The 25838-nt window shown below is 40.6% G+C and overlaps 1 protein-coding gene across 4 annotated transcripts in view; it reads left to right on the top strand.

The window, feature by feature from the left end:
• ACVR1 (activin A receptor type 1) overlaps nt 1-25838 on the top strand; it is a 126482-nt gene that overhangs the window by 85384 nt on the left and 15260 nt on the right. For all 4 annotated transcript variants that reach the window (XM_038584555.1, XM_038584554.1, XM_038584557.1 and 1 more), the window contains 6 exons: nt 1094-1357; nt 3579-3790; nt 7121-7220; nt 10631-10777; nt 17007-17282; nt 21619-21816. In XM_038584555.1, the coding sequence (XP_038440483.1) occupies nt 1094-1357; nt 3579-3790; nt 7121-7220; nt 10631-10777; nt 17007-17282; nt 21619-21816 (1197 nt within the window). The remainder of the gene's footprint in view (nt 1-1093; nt 1358-3578; nt 3791-7120; nt 7221-10630; nt 10778-17006; nt 17283-21618; nt 21817-25838) is intronic.

The following is a 25838-nucleotide window of genomic DNA, read 5'->3' as shown; positions in this document are numbered from 1 at the left end:
GAGCTTCTAAAAGCTGAATTTTTTTTAATGTGAGCGTTGCTTCAGAACCTCTAGGACTTGGCTGTTTACATTCTATCTTCACTTTCCTTCCCTACTAGTGCAAACTGTTGGGACCAGCAAGTATGAACTGATCATCCTCACAAGGGAAGGGAAAAGAAAGAGCAGAGCAGTTTGAAAAATTAGATCACAAATAAGTGTTTCCTGAAGAAGTTAATTAGGCGGTCTGATTAGGCTTCACTGATGGATGATACGTTTCTGCCTCTTTCTCTCATACCTTGGACCTACTAGGTGTGGACTGTTCCCGTGGTCCTACCTGTTACCTTACTGTTAAAACATTGTTCTGTTCTCTTTGTCTTCTTGTACCCTCGTCTTTAATGATCGGTGCCAATTTTTTTTGCCATTAAAAAATGTGTAAGCCGCCAAGAATTTCCATTGTACTCAACATGAGAACTTCAGTGTTACTCCTATTGAAAAATTAGGCATCTAGCTGCAAATATTGGTAAGAGATATTTGTAATTATAGGCTGTATCCTTGGGAACCCTTGATTATACTGATATATTATAGACAATGGCAGGAACACCAGCATCCCTTGTATTACTAGTTGATGGATTAGTATGGAGTTAGCAGGGACTGGTATTAACAATTGCCATGTATTTAGGAGCCTTTAAAAAAATCCTATAAAATAAAGGTGATGAACATTATGTTCTGGAATAATATTTTATTTTGATGCAAGAAAATTGGGATGAGAGCCCATCAGGCTGAAGATAATGTGAAAACCACAGTGGGGGAAGTTCAATGTCAGAAGCCTTGAGGGTATATGATAACCATTCTTTGGCCTGGTATGATCTAAAAGAGTACACAGCTTGTATAAATGTACTCATATATTGAAAGGTGATGGTTATTTGGTGGTTGGTTGATCAAGTGAAAGGTATGAGATAACAAAATGTGCACCTCACGGCTAGTGATGATGCTTGGCCTGACTTTCTATTTGGTAAATGTGTTGAAATGGTCTTGGAGAAACTGTCTTGTTCCCCTAATGAGAGTAAAACCTACAGAGTGATATTTTTTTTTGCTTCGTCTTGCTCCTTTGCAGATGAGAAGCCCAAGGTAAACCCCAAACTTTACATGTGTGTGTGTGAAGGCCTCTCCTGTGGGAACGAGGACCATTGTGAAGGCCAGCAGTGCTTTTCCTCATTGAGCATAAACGATGGCTTCCATGTCTACCAGAAAGGCTGCTTCCAGGTCTACGAGCAGGGGAAGATGACCTGTAAGACCCCGCCATCACCTGGCCAAGCTGTGGAGTGCTGCCAAGGGGACTGGTGTAACAGGAACATCACGGCCCAGCTGCCCACTAAAGGTTCCCGTTGACTTTTCTATTGCTAGATCAAGGGTTTCTGTTGGTGCTGTTCTTATTCTCTGGGGGTTAAAGATGGAAGTAGTCACAAGGCTTTCTTCCTACTTTTTGAACTAGAGGCCATGGGTGACAGAGAAAGGTAGCTCTAGGTGAGGAAGGAAAAGGCATGGCCTTTTGGAGTCTAAAAGGAGGATAAATACCTTTGGGTAAGTGAGCAAGGTAATGGCCATCTGGGAGAGACGGCTTGCTTGGCTGACTAGATCATGAGCATGTGAATAGCTCCTTTTTCCATCAAGGAACCATGATGTCATAACTTCTGAAACAGTTCTGCTTGGTAAATACTCATCTCTATATTGGGTGTGTGGGAAGGAAAATGGGACGGAAGACTCTGGTGGCTGAGTGGAATATGTTTCCTTCCTCATGAGGAAAGAAACAAAGCCTCGCTGACCTTTGTTCCCATATCTGATTTCCCAGTGAACCATCACTGAAGCTTGAAGCTGGGTAAGATTTCACATGAACCTTGTAGTTTATGTGGAATCTGTGTTGTATTAGATGGATTCCATATCTATGGAAATCAGTCTTCCTCTAAAACCATTTCCCCATAAAATGAGCCCTAATTTGCTGCCTCAAAGTCACTACAAATATTAATGTTCCTTGGTGTTTGTAGACCCACTCCAAGCCAAAGTTAATTCTCTTAACCTATAGAACATTTTAATAGGCATAATTACTTAATTTTGGCCTCGCAAAAGAATAAACAGACCAAAAAAGTGGAGTGAAAAGGCTACTAGGATTGTCCACTGCCAGAAATGTCAACTAGGCAGAAGAGACAGAAAAATGAAAAAAAGAAAAAGGAAAAAAACTGATACAAGATTATGCTTTGCAGTGTTTCAGTTATGGTGATGACCTTAAGGCATATGTTAATTCTGATATGCAAATATCATTGAATAATAAAAGAAGGTATTTAAAAGAGAGATTAAGTATTTAAATGGCTAAAACTAAAAGAGTCCCAGATGGAATAAACTTTACTCTTAACCTTTGTGAATTAAATTGTAATTATTGGAGGGGATGGACATGAAGAAATATCTGCACTCACGCAAAAGTAAGACCTATAGTGCGGAAAGTTCCTAATCTGCAGCACAATCTGCAAGACTGAGTTGTAATAGAAAATTTATTTTCTTTACTTAAGGAATTTCTAATTCAATTAGGGAGACACCATATTTATAATTTAATGTTGTATATAATTAGTTTTACACTTTTTTGTACAAATGACACGTACCGTGGAGTATTATGTGCCAAGTCGTTGATTAATTTGGATTTGGAAAGTTAAAAGAAATGTAAAAAGGATGTCAGGCTTGTGCTTGGATTGTGGAAGGAGGCAGGGATGTGGAAAAGGCCTATGTGGGGAAAAACAGGGCTTGGTGACACCATGTCGTTAGAGGTTAGACATTCAGAGATGATTATTGTTTGGAGACCTTTCAGTTATGAACTATTACTATCCAACCAAGGAATTTTTTTTATTTAGATCGCTAGGCAAGTAGCAAGTCTTTGTATTTGCCAGAGTGGTATGCAAGTGTTGAAGTGAATGCAGGGATGTTTGAATGGGTAATGTGATAATGCCGAGCGAGGGGGTGAATGAGTGATTAGGCGAGTGAGTGAATCAGTGAATGCGGGTTTCAAGTGAGTGAATATTGAATAAGTGAGTAAAAGAACAGATGAATGAATGGGTTCCTAGGCAGAAATCGTGATGTGAAAAGATCAATGAGAATTCAGTGGTAGACATCCAAGATACACTGAGGAGAGAGACCACAGATTGGGTAATTTGTTTTTAACTCAGATAGCACTTTCTCATAGGAATATTACATCATCATCTCTGTCTAGAAGGGCTAAGGATAAAACATTTGTACAGATCAAGTCTGCATTAGTAACAGTAGAGCCAGAGATTTGTGTAGTACTTCATATTTTGAAAGTGCTTATGCATACGTATGTGAATTATATGGTTGGTTCTCAGTGGATTTTTTTCAAACTCTGGTTGTGCCTAAATGAATAATGGTTCAAATGACCAGGCCACTGGCCAGGCATTGGGAAGTATTTCAGTTTTTAACAGTTTGTGACTTGTGAGACCGTGTGGTCAGGCTCAGGAGCTACTTGTCAGGTATTGGTTATGCTAAATAATAAGTAAACCGTGATCCTTACCACCAATTGCCCTTTTCTCCCTCATCTCCAGGGAAATCCTTTCCTGAAACACAGAATTTCCACTTGGAGGTCGGCCTCATTATTCTGTCCGTAGTATTTGCAGTATGCCTTCTAGCTTGCCTACTGGGAGTCGCTCTCCGAAAATTTAAAAGGCGCAATCAAGAACGCCTCAATCCCAGAGATGTGGAGTACGGCACCATCGAAGGGCTCATCACCACCAATGTTGGAGACAGCACTCTAGCAGTGAGTTTGTGACCCCAGGGAATCCCAAGCATGACAAAGATGGCTAAACATGCTTTCTTATTTCCACCCTGAAATGCTAACCAGGAGCTGGTGGCTGGACAACGTGCACACATACCACTGGTCACATGTTGGCACCTGTTTAGTCTCCCCTATGTGAGCACATTTATTTTAGACACATGTTTATGTTCAATGAGGGAGGGGATTTATTTTAATAGATTCTTGGTAGTTATTTTTCTCTTGGGGAGTAAGGGAAAAGGTACAGAGAATGGTTGCCTCTAATTTTGGGGGGAGCTTGGAGTAACTCAGTTACCCTATTTTTAGCAATGAAAGTGCCTTCAAAAAAAGCACCTTTGCTTAATATTAAAATCACTTTCCCTTCTAGATTATTTTAACACCCTGTAATTTAAGACTTTAAAACTTGACATCCAAAAAAGCAGCTATTAAACTTTTCACGCTCCCGTGCTGCCCCCTGGTGGAGGGTAGTCATTTGTTAAATCAGTGCTATCCAATAGAAATACATGTGCCACATATATAATTTTAAATTTCCTAGTGGCCACTCAAAAAAAAAAGTTTAAAAACCTCCCACCATAGGTGATATTAATTTTAACAACATATTTGACCTAATATATATGGTTATTACCCTTTCAACATATAATCATTAACCATAAAGAATCATGAATGTGATGTCTTTCTTAATTTCTTTTTTTTTTTTAAGCTAAGTTTTTAAAATCTGGTGTATATTTTACACTCACAGCATATACCAGTTCAGTGTAACTACATTTAATTTGCTAAAAGTCAACAACATGTGGCCAGTAGCTACCTTCGTGGACAGCTCAGGGTTAGACACCAGTTTTTAAAGTTGTTCTTTTGCATGTTTTTAAATGATGAAATCACATGAACACTTTTTACCTTTAAAAATTGTCCAGTGTTATTTTCAAAGAAACTTTAAGGGAGCCACTTGCTATAAATAGGTTACCATAAAATGCAGAAGAGAGAAGTTCTGAAGTGGTACTATGCTGAGTCTGATGCCTCCTCTGGAAAAGGTGAAGATTAGTGTGTGCTAGGTGTTAAAAACATGCTGATACTAAAGACTTTCCTTGTCATAATTTGATGGAAGACCATCGAGGTTGTACCTTTCTGACATGATCTGGTGTTATTTTATGTCATGGCCATGGCCACGCATCCCTTAAGACCATCTCGTGTTAAGTCTTGTTCTGCTAGACAACAAGCTTCCAAATGTGTGGTAGGTCGCAGCTAAGCTTCCTCTGTGCTGGAGGAGACACGCCCTTACCAGTGTTTGTAGCTCAAGGGCAATTCTTGGACCAACCTTGGCGAGTTGTTAAGACATTTGGTGGTGGCTGATTCAGGCTGGGAAATATCCCACCCTCCTGCCTTCCCGGTCATCGGGCCACCAGTCAAAGAAGGGCGGGAGAGTATCTCATTGGCTTCCTTTCACCTACGTATTTGGATTACGGGATAGCAGAACTGGGGAAAAGAGGAGGTGAGGACAGTCTGTTTCCCAAAGTGAAGAAATACAGTTTTTCGTTAGCAATGTGCTCAGAAGTTTGCTTCAAACATCAAGGAAGAGTAACTGAGTTTCTGGAGTCAGTAGCAAGAGATGAAGCTGAATCCTGACAAAGCTTTAGCAAAGCAAGATTCTTAAGTAGTTTAGTCAGCACTTGGCTCCCCAGGACCGTTAACCACGATGGACAAGGACAGGACTATCTAGCGTAAATCACTGTTTATGTAGCTTCTCTGAGTTTGGAAGAGGAATGGGAGCATGTGCTAAAATCGTCTTCTCAACTGCGTGGTGTCTGAGGACAGGGTATCGCGGTAACAGTAGCACAGTGAAGAACACTGTTTACAGCAAGTTGTCGTTATCGGTCTCTATACTTGCTTATTTATGTTCACTTATGTGGTTCAGCAAAGCCTGACTTACTGAACAGCTTCCTAACTTGGAAAATAAGCCTTGGGACCCAGGAGTTGAAGTAGAGGTTGGTTAGTCTTTGGTGGATGCCACTGCCTTGCCTTAAGTCTACGAACTAGATTTAAAATCACGATTATACATTATGAAAAAACGCATTTGTTTAATTTTCAGAATTATTCTCTCAAAAAAATTGAATGAATAAAGAGAAAAAAGAACAGCAAAAGAGATGGTTAGGGAGATGTGAAACTACTTCATCTACATTCAATTTCTTGTTGATTATCCATTTTGTGGTTTTTAAGGATTCTAAATATCTTCCTTTGGATGTTCAGATTTTGGTAATTTTGCTGATCAACAGTACTTCACAGTGGTGCTCAGAGTAAGTAAAAGAAGACGAAATTCAGACAAATCAATGTATTGCTTGAACAGGCCAGCTAACATGTTGGGAAAGAATGAGCTTTGGGGAATGTTAGCTCAACATTGCTGCAAACTTACCTCCATGGGCATAATATGGTGTATTCCAAATAGTCCATTCCATACAAAGAGATGTCTACTCCTCGGCTTGCACTGAGGATAAAAAGGGAAAACTTAGGAATGAACTAATTGAGGATTTTTTTGCACAATATGTTCATTTTCAGAAGTAGGTTTTGGGCATGGTTTTATGTTTTGTATGAAAGTTTTATTTTTTTCCCTCTCTCATTTGTGAATAATTCACATCCGGAAATGACACTGAGGGTTAGCCTTTGTGATCCTTTTGTTCCTCACTTACCTAAAGGGTACCTCCATCCCGGGGCCCCTCTCTGCTTGAGTGTACCAGCTAGATGACCCACGTGGCCATTGGAGTCTTTACAAGAGAAACAACATTAGAGACTTGTTTGTTCCTTGTTCCTAATTTGTTTGTTCCTGTTAGAGTTCCTTAGTTAGCCTGTCAACCAAAGTGAATCCTTTCATAGATACTTAGGAGCAGAGCAGAACATGGTTGGTTATGCCCAGGCCTTGGGTTTGAAGACCCTTCCCTCTTTTTGCCCCGCCGGTCCCTCATTTGGCTGCTTTCCCGTGTGCTCAGCCCTGCTTCTTGGACTTTCTAATTTGCATCTTTGACTTTGTCCACTCAGCTTTTATATATATATATATATTTTTTTTCAATGTATATTTTGTATTCTAAAACTCTAGATGCAAGAAAAGACTACTTATCCCTCAGGAAAACCTATCATATGTTTGGGAAAGGGCTAGCATCTGGTTTTCCTAAGAATACCAGTTCTTCCTCCAGTGGGGCTCTCATACACACAAATGGGCCCCAGGCCCAGGATCGCCGTCTCCATGCAAGTTAAAGTGATATGCATGCTCATACTCTAAACTGGAACTGTTTCTCAGGAGTTTCTTTTTCTCCTTGTTTTGAACCACAGGATTTATTGGATCATTCGTGTACATCAGGAAGTGGCTCTGGTCTCCCTTTTCTGGTACAAAGAACAGTGGCTCGTCAGATCACACTGTTGGAGTGTGTCGGTAATTTTTTTTTTTTCCTCCTCTTTGTGGGTTGTATGCAATGTTAGCTAAGTGGCTCTAGAAGCAGGACAGAACTTGGAAAATCTGCCTTGCATTGCCTGTTGCTTGTGAAATAACAGGAGATGCTGTGGCCATGTATCTGTTCTCTGTGACTTGAGTTGGAGCACCTCAAGTTGTTGGAATTCTTGTCAAAGGAGTCCATCGCTAGTTAGTCTGAAGAATGGCTAGTCAAAAGCTTTTAGTTGCAAGTAGACCCTTTGGGATGATGGGAAGGCATGAGAAATGAATTAGCATGGCTGCTCCTGGCTGCAGGCATTGAGTGATGTGAGGTGAGTGGGCGTTTGGACAATACACTTGCTTATGGCAATCCTCCAAGCCCGCTCACTCTCCCACTGTCTTTAAAAATAATGAGATAAATTTATCAAAGCTACCTTTATAATTGCTTTGTTTAAACAAGAGCAATCTCTCTCTGTGGTCTCATATTTTCCCCATCTAGGAACATGTTTATATATAGATGCAATTAGAATGTGTATACAATTTGTGTTGCTTCTTTCAGTTTTAAGCTCGTACACATTTCCACATATCTATACACATCACAAATATTTTAAAAGATAGTGTAACTATGGTCCCTTGAATGACTGTTTCATTTTAACGCTACCACTCAAGAAAGCTTCTGCACGTATTGCATCTTTCTTTTGAGTGCTCAGAAAAAATTCCCAGGAGTTGGAGTATCCTGGGTCAAAATTTGTGACATTTTTATGGCTTGTTTGTAAATTGCTGATTTGCCCTCTACGAAGATGGTGCAAAATGCCTTTTTTGGTGGGGGGGAGTCCTGAGTTTTATTAGTTTTACTTGTATTTGGTAGGTATTTATGAGTCATGTGGTAGGTGTCAGTAATTTTTGGGAACCACACTTCATGCTTCTCTTGCACAGTGGACTGTGAGCAGGGAAGATACAAATAGAAAAGCCCCAAATACGCTCATCACACACAACCAGGGCTGTCCTCTTGTGCTGCCTAACATGCAGTTTGATTATGAACGGGGGTATTTGGGTAGGAGTGAGAAGGCGGTGACAGGCGACATTTACCTGTCTTGCTTACCCCTACCCCCCTGTCCCGTGGCCACTCACCATTCACAGAGCAGCCAATGTCAGTATCAGTTTTCAGAGACCGACCCCAGAGTCCAAAGGGCAAAACAGTATTGCACCGTTTAAAAACACATACTGTTTCTGCTAGTGTAGATATTCTTGAGCATTTTCGGAAATAGTATAAATTCAGTTATAGCATTTTGTTGGTTTAGTGCTAAAGACTTTCATAAAAGCAATGCCATTTCAGTAGCTTATAAAGTTAGTGTTCACGCATGCAGCCTTGAATAAAAATGTATGTGAAGAACTGCTTGGATAGTATGTTGCCATTTTGGGTTCAAAATGGGAAGTTGGACTAGATCAGTTGTTACCAGATAGTGATTTGTGAACCCCCCAAATTTCAGATACCTTAGCGATTCCTGTGGGGGGCTCCATGGCCTGTACTTTTGGGCAGTTCTGCTTCTGTTTTTAGGAACTTTTGAATAAGGTTGCATTTCTAAAAAGCACTTGACAACTTAAAAGCATTTGAAAGCCACTGAAGTAGGTTTCTATTTTAAATGTCTGCTTACCCTGACATCCATCTCTGTTTTCTTTCTTTCTTTCTTTCTTTCTTTCTTTCTTTCTTTCTTTCTTTCTTTCTTTCTTTCTTTCTTTCTTTCTTTCTTTCTTTCTTTCTTTCTTTCTTTCTTTCTTTCTTTCTTTCTTTCTTTCTTTCTTTTAAAAGGATTTAAGGCTACTTTATAGTAATGTATACAATTCTCTGGGACATTTTTTTCTCTCCTTCCCAATAAGACTATGAGGACAAATGACAAATAAAGAATTTCACCAAAGGCAGGAAAAGATCAGCATACTGTTTTTTAGCAGCCTGTTTTGTAGTACCTTAGCACTAGCCTTCGTCTTGAACTCCAAATGCTGGGCAATTGCTGTGACTGTATTAAAATGAGTCCTGCTCTAAATACCATTTTTGCGACCTGACGGCAGCCCACAGTGATGACTTACTGGCCACATTTACCATCCTTTTGGATTAGTCATTGGTATTTCACAAGGACATTGTTTATCACGAGGGAGTGTTGATTGTGTCATTTTCATTCTATGTCAGGACATAACCCCCTGGATAAGCATGCTTTCTTTCTCCACGTTTGGGTTCTTGGGTTCTCGTGGCTTCGTTTTTCAGCAAAGAGCTGTATTCCCGTGTGCGCAGGTGGTGCTGCAGCTGCTTGTTACGAGCTGTGACTCCCAGCAACCCTTGCCTGGTAGAAAGCCCTGCAAGGTCTGTCTCCCGCTGCAGCCTTCTCTAGGTGCCGTGTGTGTCTTTACCCTGATTATAGCCCCCGAGTTGATCCTCACGGTCTCATGGTAATTACCTCCTCCTCCCCCCAGCCTCCCTGATCACCCCTACCTGTAATTAAGGAGAAGAATGGAAGAGGGAGCATGTTGTTGACAGGCTGAGAGTTGTGTTGCTGCTGCAGGACGGGGCTTGTGCCCCAAAGAGCCAGGTCACAAACCAGTCACATTTTGGGAAATGCTTTCTCCAAGCGGCCCTTTCAATGTGGCCCACTTCTGGCATCACAGGGGCTAACAAGCAAATTCCCATGACCAATGTCAGGAATCAGAACTGTGCTGGGATTATGTCTTAAGACTCTGCAAATCCTCTTTTGAAATATATCCTCTGCCCAGAAATCCTTTAGGGAAGGTAGTGGCTGCTTGTCGGTCTCCTCCACAGCACTGTTGTGTGTGTGTGTGTGTGTGTACTTGTGTATTTGTGTGTATTTTGGGGGATTCTTCAGAATGCAGATCTCAAACCTAATAGTCTCCCTTATGAAAAACATAAATGCATATGTAAATTCACAAATTTGGACTCCTCAAGAAAATGTCCGCTTTGATCTTGTGCGAAGGGAAGGGATCCAGTAAGCTATTCAATGTAGCCACATGTGCTTTTTCTTTCCTTTTTTCTTTTGGCTTTCAGCACATTGTAACCTAATACTCTGTATTATTTTCTTCGTTTTACTAACTTTTATGTCCTTTTAAAAATCATATGTTTCATGACCTTTGATAGAAGAATTTAACTGTAAGCCTCGTAATTAGCAGCTAATTGTACAGTGTAGATACTGGGGGTGTTGGATTTGTTATGACAGTGGGTGGTTGGGAGGGGCAGGTTCCACACCTTTCTGTATGTCTTCACAGGTAAGCTGTGATATTTAGATCCCCAGATTAAGTTTTTTCCCCTGAGTAAACAATGGGGGGGTGGGGGGGAAGAGCTGCAGGCTATGTCCTGGCTATGTCTCCTGTCCTGCCGTTCCATGTCACCTCTGTGTTGCTTCCCCCAGGGAAAGGCAGGTATGGTGAGGTGTGGAGGGGCAGCTGGCAAGGGGAGAACGTTGCTGTGAAGATCTTCTCCTCCCGGGATGAGAAGTCGTGGTTCAGGGAAACAGAATTGTACAACACTGTGATGCTGAGGCATGAAAATATTTTAGGTAAGTACAAAGATAATCCCACTCATTAATTTTATCTAGAAAGAAATAATTGCCTACCTTTGCCCTCTCAGATTTGGTGTATGAGAATCTGCAAGTCTCCCCCTGAAAAGCGATAATAGGAATCATCAGCATTTATATCATGTTTAATTTTCTTTTAACACTAATTTCTTGTTTAAATCTGCAAAGAAGCTAAGTTTGAAGATTCTCTGGATGATGAAAATGAAATCATTATTGCTAATTCTTATTCTGTAGGTTGTTATTTAAGCAACAAAAATTTACCCCATATTGTTCACTTCAAGGCTTCATCCGTTGTTCTACTTACCGCACCCTTTTTGAATATTTATTGAATCAAACTAAGAAAGCTCTTTGGACGATTTCCTAGAGATTCACAGCTCCCAGGGACATCGTAATTAAATGCACGTTCCCTCAAACTAGGCATGGTTTTTAAAGCCCAGATTTACAGAGGGATTTAGCATCCATTTTAATTTGGAAACTAAAGCTTAGAACCATTTGTGAAATATGTGAAGAGCCCATCGAAATACTGCTAAGGAGGTATAAGGGATGAGAATATTCCTTGACTTCTCTGTTTTTGGAAAGTTTCTCTCAGTGTGTTTATACCAATACATGTATGCTGAGTGCTGCTCAGAGTGCTTTTTAAATAGGGGATATAAAGTTTATAGAGAAATTGACTCCCTAGGATAGTGCTGGCCTCTTCATGGCTATTGGATGAGATTTGGCTTATCAGAAGGCCCTGGCCATGACTTATTTCGATTCCATTATTGCCAATTTAGTATGAAACCCGAGTCAGGTTGTCTACCAGGAACGCTTTGACAGTTGTCTCAAGTTTTGCCTTAACAGTGTGGCGGTGTGTTCCATCTTAGACTTGTGTGTTTCTGCTGTTGTCTCCTCCCCTTGCCTTACTGTGGGGCCCCAGCTGTCACCCAGCCCCCCTTACTCATATCATTGCTGTTGGTCTCCCATTTCCAGTCCATCTTGCTACACTGAGTTATCTTTCACTGGGTAGCTGGGTACTCCTCAAAGTATCTTTGATGACTCCTCCATTGCTTGTCACATTTGTGCCTTCTGGGCCTGGCATTCCAGACTCCTTATATGTTGGGGTCCCAAGGAGGCTCAGACTTTCTCTACAAATATCCCTAGATGGCAGCCACTTCTGATATTTACCATTACTTGGGATCGCTGTGAGCATTCCAGTGTCTGTGCCTTTGTTCACAGTCTTGATCACCCACGATCCACACCCTATACTCCAACCACCCTTCCTTCCATCAAAATGTCGCAGTTCCCGTCTAGTCTCTCCCAGTGGGTTTACCTGTGCTTTTCTGCACTCCCTACTTTGCAGCTGTGCTGTAACTCTGATCACACACTACCGTGTGTCACAGTTAGATGCACATGTGTAACAACAATGACTCGTTACTGTGCAGCAAGCGCTGCTTTAAGTGCTTCATGTGCATTTTCTCATTTTGGCTTCCCCACAATCATAAGTGGGTAGGTACTCTTGTTTTTCTAGTTTTAACTGATGAGGTAACCAGGGTGGGGAGGTTAGCATCACCCATCAGGTTAAATCGCAAAGCTGAGAATCCTACTGGGCAGTGTGTCTCTTAACCACAGTTCTGTACTCTGTGTTGTGGTTAGCTAGTGGAATTGCTTCTGTGATTCTGTAATAAGAGGATGAGGTAAAGATTCATCCACAGTCAAAATTATCCTTAAATGTCCCACTTTTGCCTCTGACACTGGAATAGAGAGGGGAGTAACGGATAGAGTGTCAGTTGTGTTAGAAGCCATGATGTATCAGGAGTACTCTTTAGACAGTGGAATTACTCTTTAAAAAGAAAAAATATTTTATTTATTTATTTATTCATGAGAGACACAGAGAGAGGCAGAGACATAGGAGAGGGAGAAGCAGGCTCTCTATGGGGAGCCTGATGCGGGACTTGATCCCAGGACCTCGGGATCACGTCCTGAGCTGAAGGCAGACGCTCAACCACTGAGCCACCCAGGCGTCCCTAGGCAGTGGAATTACTCTTACTGGGCAGGTGCACATACTGTTAAGAAGTATGCGGGGTCTGAGTACATGAATAGAAGGGCATGTTCAGGCACCCCTCTTATGGGCTCACAGGTTCATTGAACAAAATGGGCTAGATATTGCTGGGCTATGCAAATAGTCACTTTATCAGTGCCCTTGAGTTAAATGAATTGTGATATCATTCCCTTGTATGCCAAGGACAAGGATCACTTCCATTGGTTTTGCTCTCACGTGCTAAGGACAGTACCCTGCACATGCTAGGTGCTTAGTACATATCTGTTAAACTGGATGTAATCATAAGAGGAATTTGAAAGTCACCTTTGCGATATGATTCATGTGAGAGGTGAGGTTCCTTTAGTGTGACCACATAGAGCAAAACATTGTTCATTTCTTATTACTTGGTGATCCAGGGAAATTCTGTACTCATGAGGTCTTTCCACCGTCATCATACTTAGAGCTATATGGACTGATTTTACTGTGTAGTTCTTTTAACTTTAAGAAAGCTTACAGAAATGCACCACACTTTTTTTGGGGGGGGGGCTAAATTTGGTTAAAGTCCTTTCCTTGCTTTACCAGTTTTCTGGATATAGAGACCTCAAGATTTTCTGTGATCTTTTCTTTTTCTATCAAAGGAGCATATTGTATCGAGTGTTGGATGATGATGTCCCTTCCACCGTTGAGAATTGCTAACTCTGGCCCCTCAGAATGAATCAGTCACACACGCATACATACAAAACTCTGCACACTCACTCTTTATCTCCTTTGCAGCAATATCTTTCCAGGGACTAGGTTGGCTTTTGACTCTTCCTTCTGCTCTGGTATAGAATTCAGCAGACAAGGGGGTAATGGGTGGCTGTGCTGTGTGGTGGCAGGAAGAGTGGTCGGGGGATTTGAGAAACTGGTTTCTACTCTCAGCGCCTCGAACAGGCCCACTCTGTGACTCTGGGCCAAAGTTACATGTTTTGGAGTATTCTTGTCCTCATTACTAAGACCAAGGGAGTTGAGTTAGTGTGAGAATTTTATTCCAAAGTCTCATCTTAGGCTCTTTTAAAAAAATTACACTAAGATACAAAGTTTAGTGTTTAATCATGTTAAGTGGACAGTGCAGTGACACATGTGCATTCACATCGTGCAGCCATTACCGCCTTCCATCTCTAGAACTGCCCCGGGCTCTTCAGAGGTAATGCCTAACCGTTTAATCAGACTTTCTTGAGACCACGTGGAAGTAAAGGAAGTTACCCACAGAAGATATGATGTTGCAGAATTGTTGTGGTTTTAATTGAACCCTGAGCTCTTCTGAATGTAATAGTAGTCGGCTATTCTTGATACTTCCTGGGTTGGGCATGGTGGGAAGCACTGTACCTATAATTACTCTTCTGTTCTCACAGTACCCCTTTGAGATTGCTCATGACGTTATCCTTATCTTACAAACGAGGAAGCCAAGGAGGACCTTTCATAGGACTTGTGTGAGATCACCCAGCTGGGCAATGGGAGAGCTCATGTGGGTCCCCAGGGTTGGACCCCCGTGCCCCACTGTGAGGTGGCCTCAGTCCTCAGCTGCTGTAGCTGCCTGGTTCCTGGAGGAGAAGGTTCGCTGGAAGAGGCTCGCAAGGGCCACTGATGACCTTGCTTAAGATTTTGGGGTTTGTTTTCTTTCCTGAGGAGGCTGGGAGGATGACCTTGGCTGTTAAATAAGAAGCCTTTGCTCTAATCACCTTCCCTCCCCATTATGAACACGTCCAGTGGCCATGCCAGCATCCCAGCTTCTAAGGACCTGTTCAGCGTTCACTACCAGTACAGTGCTTTGACTGAAAATGGAGAAATTTCATAAAAATGCCCTAGCATTTTGAAACAAATGTAGTTCTGTAATTCATGCTTGGGAGATAAACAGTTAAAAAAAAAATCCTGCCTTTTTAAAAGTCCTTTTTCTGGAAGATCTAGAGCATAATTAACGGGACAGACAAAAATCCTTCTCTGAGACTTTAAGAGGCTTAGGGAAGGTGAGAGAATAAATATTTATTTGTTATTTATTTATCTATTTATTTAATCAGAGGCTGCTTTCCCTTGGGCAGAGAAATCAGTAGAGGTGACATTAAATACACAACAGTAATTTGATTCCTTTCGAGTGGTACTTATAGTTTAGGATATTTATTTTTGAAAGTCATTAATGATTAATAGCCTTTGGTTTAAAATAATAAAGCAGAAACATTTTCTTTAGTAACAGTAAATATCTAAATACACAGTTTGATTATTCATATTGTGGCCAGTGAAGGGCTCCAGGAGAAATCGCTGCGGGGCCACAGAGACAGACTGGAGAGAGGGAAGGAGTGAGAGATGGAGACTGCCCAGGGGAAGGGGCGCAGAGGGCAAGGAGAGAGAGGTAGGGGATCAAAGTGTGGAAACATCACTTTGTTCACTTTACAGATGTGCAGTAGATTCAGTGTCAAATTGTCTTTCTCCTAGAAGTCAGCTTGTTTGGGGGCAGTCTGGCATAGTGGGTAAGAGTATGGGTGCTAGAGCAGACTGTTGGGGACCATTACTAGCCTTTGTGCCAGCGATATCCTCTGCCTCCTTCCAGTGAGTGTTGGACAATTACATGTGGAGTGTGCAGAACTCTGCCTGGCACCGTGTTAGTCCCAGTAATTACTAGCTGCTTCTATTGTTGATGATGATGACGATCAAATAGGGGACCTTTCTTTGTTCCCAGAATTTCCTGTACAAGGTATGGTGTGCCCAGGTAGCTGGCACCAAACTTGAGGTCAGCAACAACTTAATAGATATGTAATTTGACATCTCTTAGCAGCAATTTTATTTTATTTTATTTTATTTTATTTTATTTTATTTTATTTTATTTTATTTTATTTTATTTTATTTTATTTTATTCTTAGCAGCAATTTTATTATTTATAAACTGAGTATAATGAGATCTGTGTTACTGGTGTATTGAGAAAAATCCTAGGAGAAAATATGTGTGAAAGTGGCACAAATTGTGTATCCGGCTCTGCAAGCGTGAGGCATGTTCCGCATATTTCTGTTTTTTTTTTTTTTTTTTTTTTTTTTTTTTTTACAGAAAAGTCCTTTAATCCTGCCCAAGCCACATCTGTCTTTTTAAAAAAATATTCTTTAATTTATAAAGACCAGAGGTCACCACCTGTGTGCCCATTAGGGGTGTGTGTGTGTGTGTGTGTGTGTGTATTTATATACACACAAATGGAGAGCGAATGTGCAAGCAAGGGTCTGGAGAGCACATCTATGGCAGGAAAGGCAAGCACACACATCATAATTTATTTTGTAGGTTAGGAAGTTCTAGAATTCATTCAGTTTGCTCTAGGGTCCCCTTAGAATGTCTAGAAAAATCTCTTCCTACCTCTTTACTGGCATCTCTCAAGTCTCACTTCTTTGCAAGACCGCTTCAGTTTTATCACTTCTCAATGGAAACCTGTTGTAACATCTAGTCTGAATCATTAGGATTCCCTGTTCTGGACTCACACTGCCTTTTGCGGATCTAACAGTACTTTTCATTATATTCATTACGTTATACTATAATTTTCCCTTCCTATATCAGTCTTTTGTTCTAGCCGACAGACGCTATCCCCTTGGTTTTCCTGTGTGATGACAAAGAGCATCACAGATTCTTACTGTATTTGGCTTCTTTTTTATTTGATGAGTAGTCAGTCATTTAATAAAACTTATCCTTTATCTTATATTTGAGCACAGATAATCCAGAGAACCTAAATGCTTGCTCAGGATTACACAGCAAATCACAGGCAGAGTCAATACTAGAACATAGGTGTTTAGGTTCTGTTTTTTTATTCTTTTTGAGTGGTTGATGAATAATCTGTGCTTGGAATATGAGCATGATAAAGAGTTTGATACTATTATTATGGATGAACACAAAGATATTATTCCTATCCAAATTGTAATGCAAAGTAAACTCTTTTTAAAAGGATTATTTATAATGAAAATGAATATGGAACTTTCCTATTCATTGGCAGTACCTTTTATGGTAGTATTAATAGTATTATGTTTTTCTGTTGACACCTCTGTAAACCTCCTTTCATGGTAGTTGGTTAGTTTGATTGTTTTTGGTTATAGGTGGTATCTATTGTGTGGGTCACTATTTCTGTATACTATAAGTTATAACGTGAAATTCTTACATGTCTGCTCCTTTTGTTCTTGCTCTCTCCAGGTTTTATTGCTTCAGACATGACATCAAGACACTCCAGTACCCAGTTGTGGTTAATCACACATTATCATGAAATGGGATCGTTGTACGACTATCTTCAGCTTACTACTCTGGATACTGTTAGCTGCCTGCGAATAGTGCTGTCCATAGCTAGTGGTCTTGCACATTTGCACATAGAGATATTTGGGACCCAAGGAAAGCCAGCCATTGCTCATCGAGATTTAAAGAGCAAAAACATCCTGGTTAAGAAGAATGGACAGTGTTGCATAGCAGATTTGGGTAAATTTTTTAAAAAATATTTTTTTATTTAGTTTTTAACTTTTGTTGGATTCCATTGTTTAGCTAGGTTACATCTATGCCCCCTCCCCGAACATCTTGTGAAGAATTTCAAGCATGCAGGCAAATTGAAAGAACTTCCCAGTGAATAGCTGGGTACCCACTGCCTAGATTCTCCCATCAACAGTTTACTGTTCTTAAGCTCTGTCACATACCCATCCATTTCCACTCATCCGTCCATCTTTAATCATTGATATGTTCCCAAGTAAACTGCAGACAAGAGAGCTCTTCTAAAGACTTCAGCATCTGTATATTGTGTCACTCACTAGAGTGAGTCTATTATTTGTTTACTTCTCTCTCTCCAGGTGAAATTTCAATTTCACGAGAAATGAACAAATCTAAGTAATACGTTCTCACAGTTTTGACAAATGCTGTAAAATCTAAATCTCCATCGAAATTCAGACCTTCACATTACCTTGGAAAGTCACTCCCAAGTGAACTGCTCATTTAGTCAGTTCCTGGCCAGCCTCACCCTTAGAGGCAACCAATAGTCTGTAGCATTCTGGTTTCACAAACCTTTACACAGAATAGGTACACAGATAAATAACTTATGGAATGAGGGTCTCCTGGGCAGCTTGGTCAGTTAAGTGTCTGACTCTTGGTTTCAGCTTAGGTCATGAGCTCAGGCTTGTGAGGTCGAGCCCTGCATCAGGCTCTGCATGCAGTGTGGAGTCTGCTTCAAATTCTCTCTCCTTCTACCTCCTGTTCACTCTCTCTCTCAAATAAGTAGATAAAATCTTTTAAAAAAAGTAACCTATGGAATGAGTTCATCTTAAAAATGGCTTCTAAAGTTGTTTTTCTGTAATCATGGTAAAATTATCAGTCAAGAAAGAGGAAAATAATTCCTAAACCAATTTATAATTTCCCCTGTTGAGATATCTCATTCCTGCGGTGTTAGGGTAATGCTCAGTGTAACTTTAATTGCATTATAAATAAGATTCTTTTCATTTATAGTGACATTGTATATAAAACCATATTCAACTTGGGTATTGGCTGAATAATTATGCTAATGAGAACTGAATTGTAATATTGGTTATTCATTTCAGTGGACTATTGAGAGTCCTCACTCAATTTGATTAAAAAATGGTTTATATTAAAAAAAAAAAAAAACAAAAAAAAAAAAAAAATGGTTTATATTATATTGATATCATTGTAGTTATTGTTAGGCTGATAAAGGTTTGAACAGTATTAGCTCTTTCATATAAATGATAAAATTCAATTCTTATTTTAAACACAAAAGAGTTTACATGTCAGAAAAATTTATTTCTTTTGAATTTCCTTAAAGTCTTTGCATTCATGCTGAGTATTATTTTTACACAGTTTTGCAAGTGTGAGAAGAGAAATATTTGGGATGGCATTGAAAGGGTATGGCTCCAAAGCTCTTCGTGGGCAGTTTTAGTTGTGGTTAGGGGACTTTTATGGCCATGCCATGGCTGTGGAGCAGGGTGATTTGGACTTGAATCCTGGCTTTCCCCTTTATCTTCCCCATATATCTATGTAGATATTTTATCTATTTACCTGCCTAAAGTACAACACTGCTTATAACTTGATGTAAGGATGGGGAGCTAAGCAAGGAACACTTTAGCGTTTCACACTGTGCACTGTACTTCTGTATTGTTTCAAATGTTTGTAACGCTGTGTTGAAGTATTGTTCATGTTACTAAAAAATCAATTATTATGTACCTCACATGGTTCTTACAAAATTCAGAAATTATTATACTTGCTTGGCAAATAATAAACATTCAGATGGTAGCTGCTGTTATAGTCCAGTGGTCTAGGGGAGATGGAAAATTAGGAAGCTGTTAAATTTGGTTATGGCACTTGATAGGGAGTCAGAGGTGTTTTTCATTAAGTCCAACTAATTATTTATTCATTTATCTTTCTTTTAGCCTGTAGCCTTCCAATTAGATACATGGATTTGTACAAAAATCTTTGTTAAGGTGTTATTATTCAGGGAGTGGTTCCTTGGTATAGAAGACAGCTCCTATAAGAGCATCATTTGTGTGTAATTTTTCACTTCACACCCAGAAATTAAGGATCACTCATTAGAAATCATGTTCTATTTATTTTTTATTTAGTTTTAAAGATTTTATTTATTCATGAGAGAGAGAGAGAGAGGCAAAGACACAGAAAAGGAGGCTCCCTGCGGGGAGCCCAACATGGGACTTGATCCCACTACTCCAGGATCACACCCTGGGCCAAAGGCAGGTGCCAAACCGCTGAGCCATCCAGGCGTCCCAGAAATCATGTTCTGTTATTGATACTGCAAAAATACCAGTATTCTATTTATTTTTCTGTTTATTATTAAAAAAAATCAAACATACGGAAAGGCTTAAAGAATACTAAGCATAATGATCATTCATATTCACAACACCTAGATTCAACAGTTGTTAAAATTTTGCCATATTTGCTTCATCTATATGTAGCTGTGCATCTGTCTTTGCTCATACATTTGAAACAAGTTGCAGACATCACACCATGTTACTCCTAAATACTTCAAAATGTGTCTCCTGCATAATCACAGTTTCTCTCACCTAAAATAATTGATAATTCTTTAATATCGTTGGACATCCATTTTCATATTTTTCTAGTTTTCTCAAACAAGAACTCAGCCAAGGTTTATACATTGCATTTGGATGTTTTGTGTCTTTAGATAGTGGGATAATTATCAATTACTGGGTGACACATTGTTCCTAAAACTTAGCAGCTTAAAATAACACAAGTTTGTTATCTCACGTAATCATCTGAGGGTCATCAGTCTTGGAATGACTTAGCTCTCTGGTTCTGGCTCAGGATCTTGTGGGGGTTACAGTCAAGCTGTCGATTAGGGCTGCAAGTGTCTGAGGGCTTCGTCAGGGATGGCTCCACTCACATGGTTATTGGCAGGAGGCTTCGGTTCTTTGTCAGGGGGACCTCTCCACGGGGCTGCATGAGTGTCCTCATAACACAAGAGAACTGAGAGAACGGAGAGGAAGCCATGATGTCGTTGGTGTCCTAATTTTGAAGATCGGCCGTGTTCTGTTTGATAGTTCAGCCCACACTCAAGTCAAGGGGAATTGAGCTTCACCTCCTGAAGGGAGAAGTTTCAAAGAACTTGTGGACATATTTTTAAACCACCACAGCTAGTATTGCCATGATCTATTTAAGCTGCACCTTTTCATATTCTGTTATTTTTGACTTCTTTGGTGCTGGAAAGGGTAGAGAGGTGTATGTGTTTCAGGAGATGTTCACAGTGGCCATAGAATCTTGGAGTTGATGATAAAAATCAGGGAAAGAGGAACCAGACTGATTCAGTGAATGCAGTTGCTGATTTCGCTGCTAATTATTAAGGGTGTGATACCATGTGCCATCTCCCTGGCATGATAAGGAGTCCTCTTCCCACACATTTAAAGCCATGGAGCGGGAGGAGAAGCATTCTCCGTAGAAGGCTTGAGGGAGCCTCAAAGGATCATTGGGTTGCAAAGGTTTACAGAGGCTGCTTGTTCCACTTTGGCGCTTTTCATTATTCTGAGTGTTAACGGAATCGTTTTGAGTTGGTCAGCATATACATCACAAAGTAATTTCATTCTCAAATGAATCACGCGTCTATCTGCCTAACCCTCCCGGTCTGCGAGGAATGCCAGGTCTCTCTAACTGAGGAATTCTGATATGAGTCATGGTTTCAGAAAGTGCTTCAGAGCTGTTTAGCATGAGAGTTGTGCTTTGAATCTCATTTAATGCTGTCCGCCCGCCTGACTGCAGAGAAAGGCCTGTGGGTCTGGTCAGAGTTGGTTTCTCAGGTGCGCAGCTCGTCCTGAAGGGATTGGAGCGGTACCTGTGGCAGTCTGCTGCCGAAGTATTGGTGTATTACCTCAAATTCTGGGCCTCGCAGCGTGAGGAATTTGAGTTTGTGCACTGTTGGGAGCTGTGGTAGACCGTGAGAGCTTCACTTCTCAAGGAGACCCTTGGGGGTCCCGCTGTGAGTCTATTATCCTGTGGACTTGAAATGCTGGCCTCATACCAGTTTGGTGCGGTGCCTTGGCTTATTATTCATCCAGATCTTATTGTTTCAGAGGCTCATGTGTTCACCTGATGGCATCAGAATGTTTCTGGCATTAGATCTTTTTGCTGTTGTCACAGACATCACCCCTACAAGAGACCAATGACTTGGGGGCAGTGGCACAGTGACCACGAATACCACAAGAGGGCGCCTCTGACTGGGGTCAGTGTAGACATTCTTCAGCAACCCTCTGTGAGAAAGCAAGTGACCTGACCCACCCTGTTGTCTTCTTCCCTGTAGGCCTGGCAGTCATGCATTCCCAGAGTACCAATCAGCTCGATGTGGGGAACAACCCCCGTGTGGGCACCAAACGCTACATGGCTCCTGAAGTTCTAGATGAAACCATCCAGGTGGACTGTTTCGATTCTTACAAGAGAGTTGATATTTGGGCCTTTGGTCTTGTCTTGTGGGAAGTGGCCAGGCGTATGGTAAGCAACGGTAAGTATCTGATCTAACGTAGTAGATCCTCTCCGAGTCCTCCTGATTCTGCTGTCTTTAAAAGGGCAAGGGAAATATTTAAATCTACATTGTTCCATGAATCATACTTATTCCTTGAATCATACATCAAGCTATCAGCATCTATATTTGATTTATGGCTAGTAGGTGGAATGTAATGGCATTATATTTTAGCTACACAAGAGGAAATGATGGTTGAAAAAGAAGAATATTTTGGGCTGGGACATCTGCTCCTGGCGCCGCCTCCCTGGTGCTTGAGTATAAGCCCCCAATAAACACTTAAAAAAAAAAGGGTATTTTTGGAAAAGACTAGTTATTCTTTGGCTTTTCTTTTGATTGGTCCATATTTCGTTCCCTCATTTCTTCATCTTCCTCTCCTGCCCTTCCTCCCACCCTCGCTCCTCCTTTGTTCTTCTCACAAGTGAGATTTAAGATGAGAAGAATGCTCAAGTAAATCTAAGGGTGAATTTTGTTATTTTAGATATTTTTACTTCTTAAATTTAGGTTATTGAGAAAAGAATCAGGTTGCCCACTCAGAATTCACCTCTTTGTAAGAAGCAGGCTGTACCTTCTGAATTAGTCAAGTTTAAATTCGGGAAGGCCAGAGTAGGCTAATGCGGGTCCTCTTATAAGCAAGTTTTATGAAATAGTGTTATCTTAGCAGTTAGAGAAGCATAGGTCAGTCATTGTTAACCTGTGACCCCTACGGTAAACTCTTACTCTTGACTTTCATATATTCACGTCAGCCACAAACACATTGTTGAACTTTACTGGAAGCACACTGTATTGTGAAAGCATTGAGGATACTGTTGTTTTAAATTGAACATGCCCGCATCTACCCACAAAGTGGATGTTACAGCAGACCCTCTCCCATCACCTAAATAAACTTCTGTCTTCTCAACCGGAAGTCTCCTTTCAGAGGACATGTCTGAAATTGTTCCAGAAAAATAAGAAAATGCCATATATTTAGATGAATATATTATTTTCAAAAGATATTTTCCACTCCTAGGACTCGTTGGAATCCTGGACTTGAAGTATGAAAGAAATAACGTGTGAATTCTCAAGGATTGAGATTCTTGGGGCAATCATAATTTTCCTGAAAAACATAGCCAGAGAATAGGAAGTTCTTTGAGGAAAGTGGGTAATTTACCATAGCTTTCGTGTGCAGTAATTCAAATTGGCATGCCTTCGTGGTAGCTCATGTTGTTTTTCCCTTTCTTTTTCTCTGACAGCAGAGTGCATCTGGCTCCCATACCCTTAGAGAGTTCGTTAAAAGCAATGTTTTAGATTAAATGTCAACATACATGCGTTGTTACCTGACCGTTCTTTTAATTTTCTTTTTCTTTTCCTTCTTCTGATGGAGTCATGAACATTTTCTTGGTAATTGTTTCTCAATCATTGGGAGCTTACTGACTAGCACTTTGTGCCATCAAGTGCCTTGAGAATTATCTGCAACAGGGAGATTGTTTTGCTGATTTATGAATTTCTGAACTTTGCCTGGAATTGCACATTGGCTTCCATTTACTCACCCCCTCCCCAATAATCCTTGAGCATCTTGGAACTGAAAATCTGATTTTAATTTGTTCATTTTAACAAACAATTTAGAGGAGGATTGGCGTCATAATGAACCATGCAACACAGAACTTGCCCCAAATGAAGAGGAAACTAATACCCCGAGGCCAGGATGGTAGTAGTCCAGCGGCGGCTGTGCTGGAGCAGCTCCAAGCAAGCCTGCATGATGAAAGCCGAGCTTGGCACAAACGTGGGATTTGGGCTTTGTAAGAATTCGTGTTGCAGGCACATTCACTGTGTCACAGGCATAAACCCAAGTGGCTCTGAAAGATCAGTTGCACTTAATAGAGGAGTCCATTTGAAATTAGAGTCCTCAGTTTAAAATTGAGCTCAACAAATGGTAGTTTGTATCACCTGTCCCATGTTTAATGTTATTTCGCCGAAAAATATCATAAAGAGTAGAGGAAGAGAGACTACTTTTGGCTGTTTGATTGGTTGATTGACTTCCTGTTACGTCATCATTGAGGTGGCTGTGGTTTCTAAAATTCTGTGGGTTGAACTTCTCTTCCGTGGTGTGGTTTGAGTTTTAGTGGGAGGTAACGGTATGTTGTGTCTCATTTTAAGTCAGTTACTGTCCCTTGGCAGTGACTAATTTGATATTTTCCCCTTCTCCCCGTGGTCCTCCTCCTTGCATGAATGGTCACAGGCATGCGCACGCGCACAAATGGAAATCACTTTATCTGGACTCAGAATAGGTTTGAACCCTTCAGGGTTATTATTAATATTTCAGTCATCACTACACCAAAACAGAAATGAGTAGAGAGAAGAGAAATTTTGCCCTTATGTTCTAACTTCCGCGAGCCTTCCCACTTCTCCTGGGTGCACCCCTGCATATGTTTTTGCCTCAGTTGTAATCACAGTAGAGATACTCTTCTGTATCATCTTCTACTTTCAAGTGTGTCTTTTAACGTTACATAGTCTGTTTTTATTTTACGTAGTCACATGATGTTTTTATTAGCCATCCTCATATTTCAGACATCCCATCTCTTCCATTTGGGGCCTGTAGTAGGTACCTTTGTTCACATAACTTTTTCATTGGGGGAATTAATTCTTAATCTGAAAACAAGTAGACCTGATAGGTCAAAGAGTGTGGAGGTTTTTATGGCTTGACACATATTGCCAAATTGCTTTTCATAAGAGTTGTACTAATTTACAATATCCTGCTCACCCCAGGGTGTGATGTACCTATTTCCCTTTCTTACCAGCTTTAGGAACTGTCATTAAAAGAATATATATTTTTGAAATTATTGCATATAAAATGTACCTCATTTAAATATATGAATATCTTATCTTAGGAAGGTCATTATAATTATGCGTCCTTTGAGTTTCTGAGTCCATGATAAAAATTGATGACCAGATAGTTCTGGAGCAATATGATCCTCTAGTGAACCATGAGTATAAAAATATGTTGCATTTAGTATTTTCATTGGAATGGAACATTTATTTGCTGCTAATAATGAACTTCATGCTGTTTCTGTACAGGAAATGAGAATTAAGTCCATTTGCACATCTGAAAACTTCTCAGTAGTGTCTTCCGGAATTTACTTCTTAGGTTTAGGTTGACACTGAATTTGGAATTGGTGAGAAGGAAAATGGTTTTCTCAACTTACCTGTGTGAATTCTGTGTCAACCAAAGGAAGAGGTTTGTCTGGATCAATAGTTCTTCACCTGAGTATATGTCAGATTAGTCCAGAAATACAGAATGCTTGGCCCGCTGCCCCAGAATTTCTGATTTAGGAGGTCAGAATGGAGAACCTCCTTTTCTAACGGGGCCGCAGGTGATTGCCACACTCCTCTCGGGTCAGGGACTATACTCTTGAGATTTCACATTGAAATGGCATCAGTGAGTCCTCCCAGGCGGGGAAATCGGCTGCCTCCAGGATGCTGACAGTCTGTCCAAACAGGATGCCATGATTTGTTTCCGATGATTTGCTTTAGGTGACGTTCCCTCCTGCAAGCTTAAGAGGGGTTCATTTCTTAAAGAGTCTTGTATCTAGTCCCTGGCCTTTCTTTTTAGATTTTTGCTACTTCTCTGGCAGTATTCTTTTCCTCTTTTGATAGTTCTGTGGACATATTTGTGTCTGGTCTTCATTGTGGTGTGAGGAGAGAACTTACATGGGTGGACCTTGCACTGTTTAGCCTTGGTCTGATAGAAGACCTCTAGTCGCCCCTCCCAAGCGTCTCCCATAGTATGTCCCCTCTCCAGGATAGAAGTCCTTTCTCTGGAGCCTCAGCTGTCAGTGTTATACCTTGTTAGGATGTCTATATGCAGAAACTGTAGTTGTGTTGTTCTCAGACTGTGGTCATCTGCTCATGGATTTAAAAACCAGCGCTTCTTGGACCTATATTGCATCACCTAAGCAGCATGAGCCCTGTTCACCTTCATGAAGCTCACAGTCTACCTATGTTTCATTGCAACTTAGTGTCAGTTT

Source organism: Canis lupus, chromosome 36, assembly GCF_011100685.1.
Source record: "Canis lupus familiaris isolate Mischka breed German Shepherd chromosome 36, alternate assembly UU_Cfam_GSD_1.0, whole genome shotgun sequence".
Lineage (NCBI taxonomy): Eukaryota > Metazoa > Chordata > Mammalia > Carnivora > Canidae > Canis > Canis lupus.
This window is presented reverse-complemented; position numbering and strand designations above follow the sequence as displayed.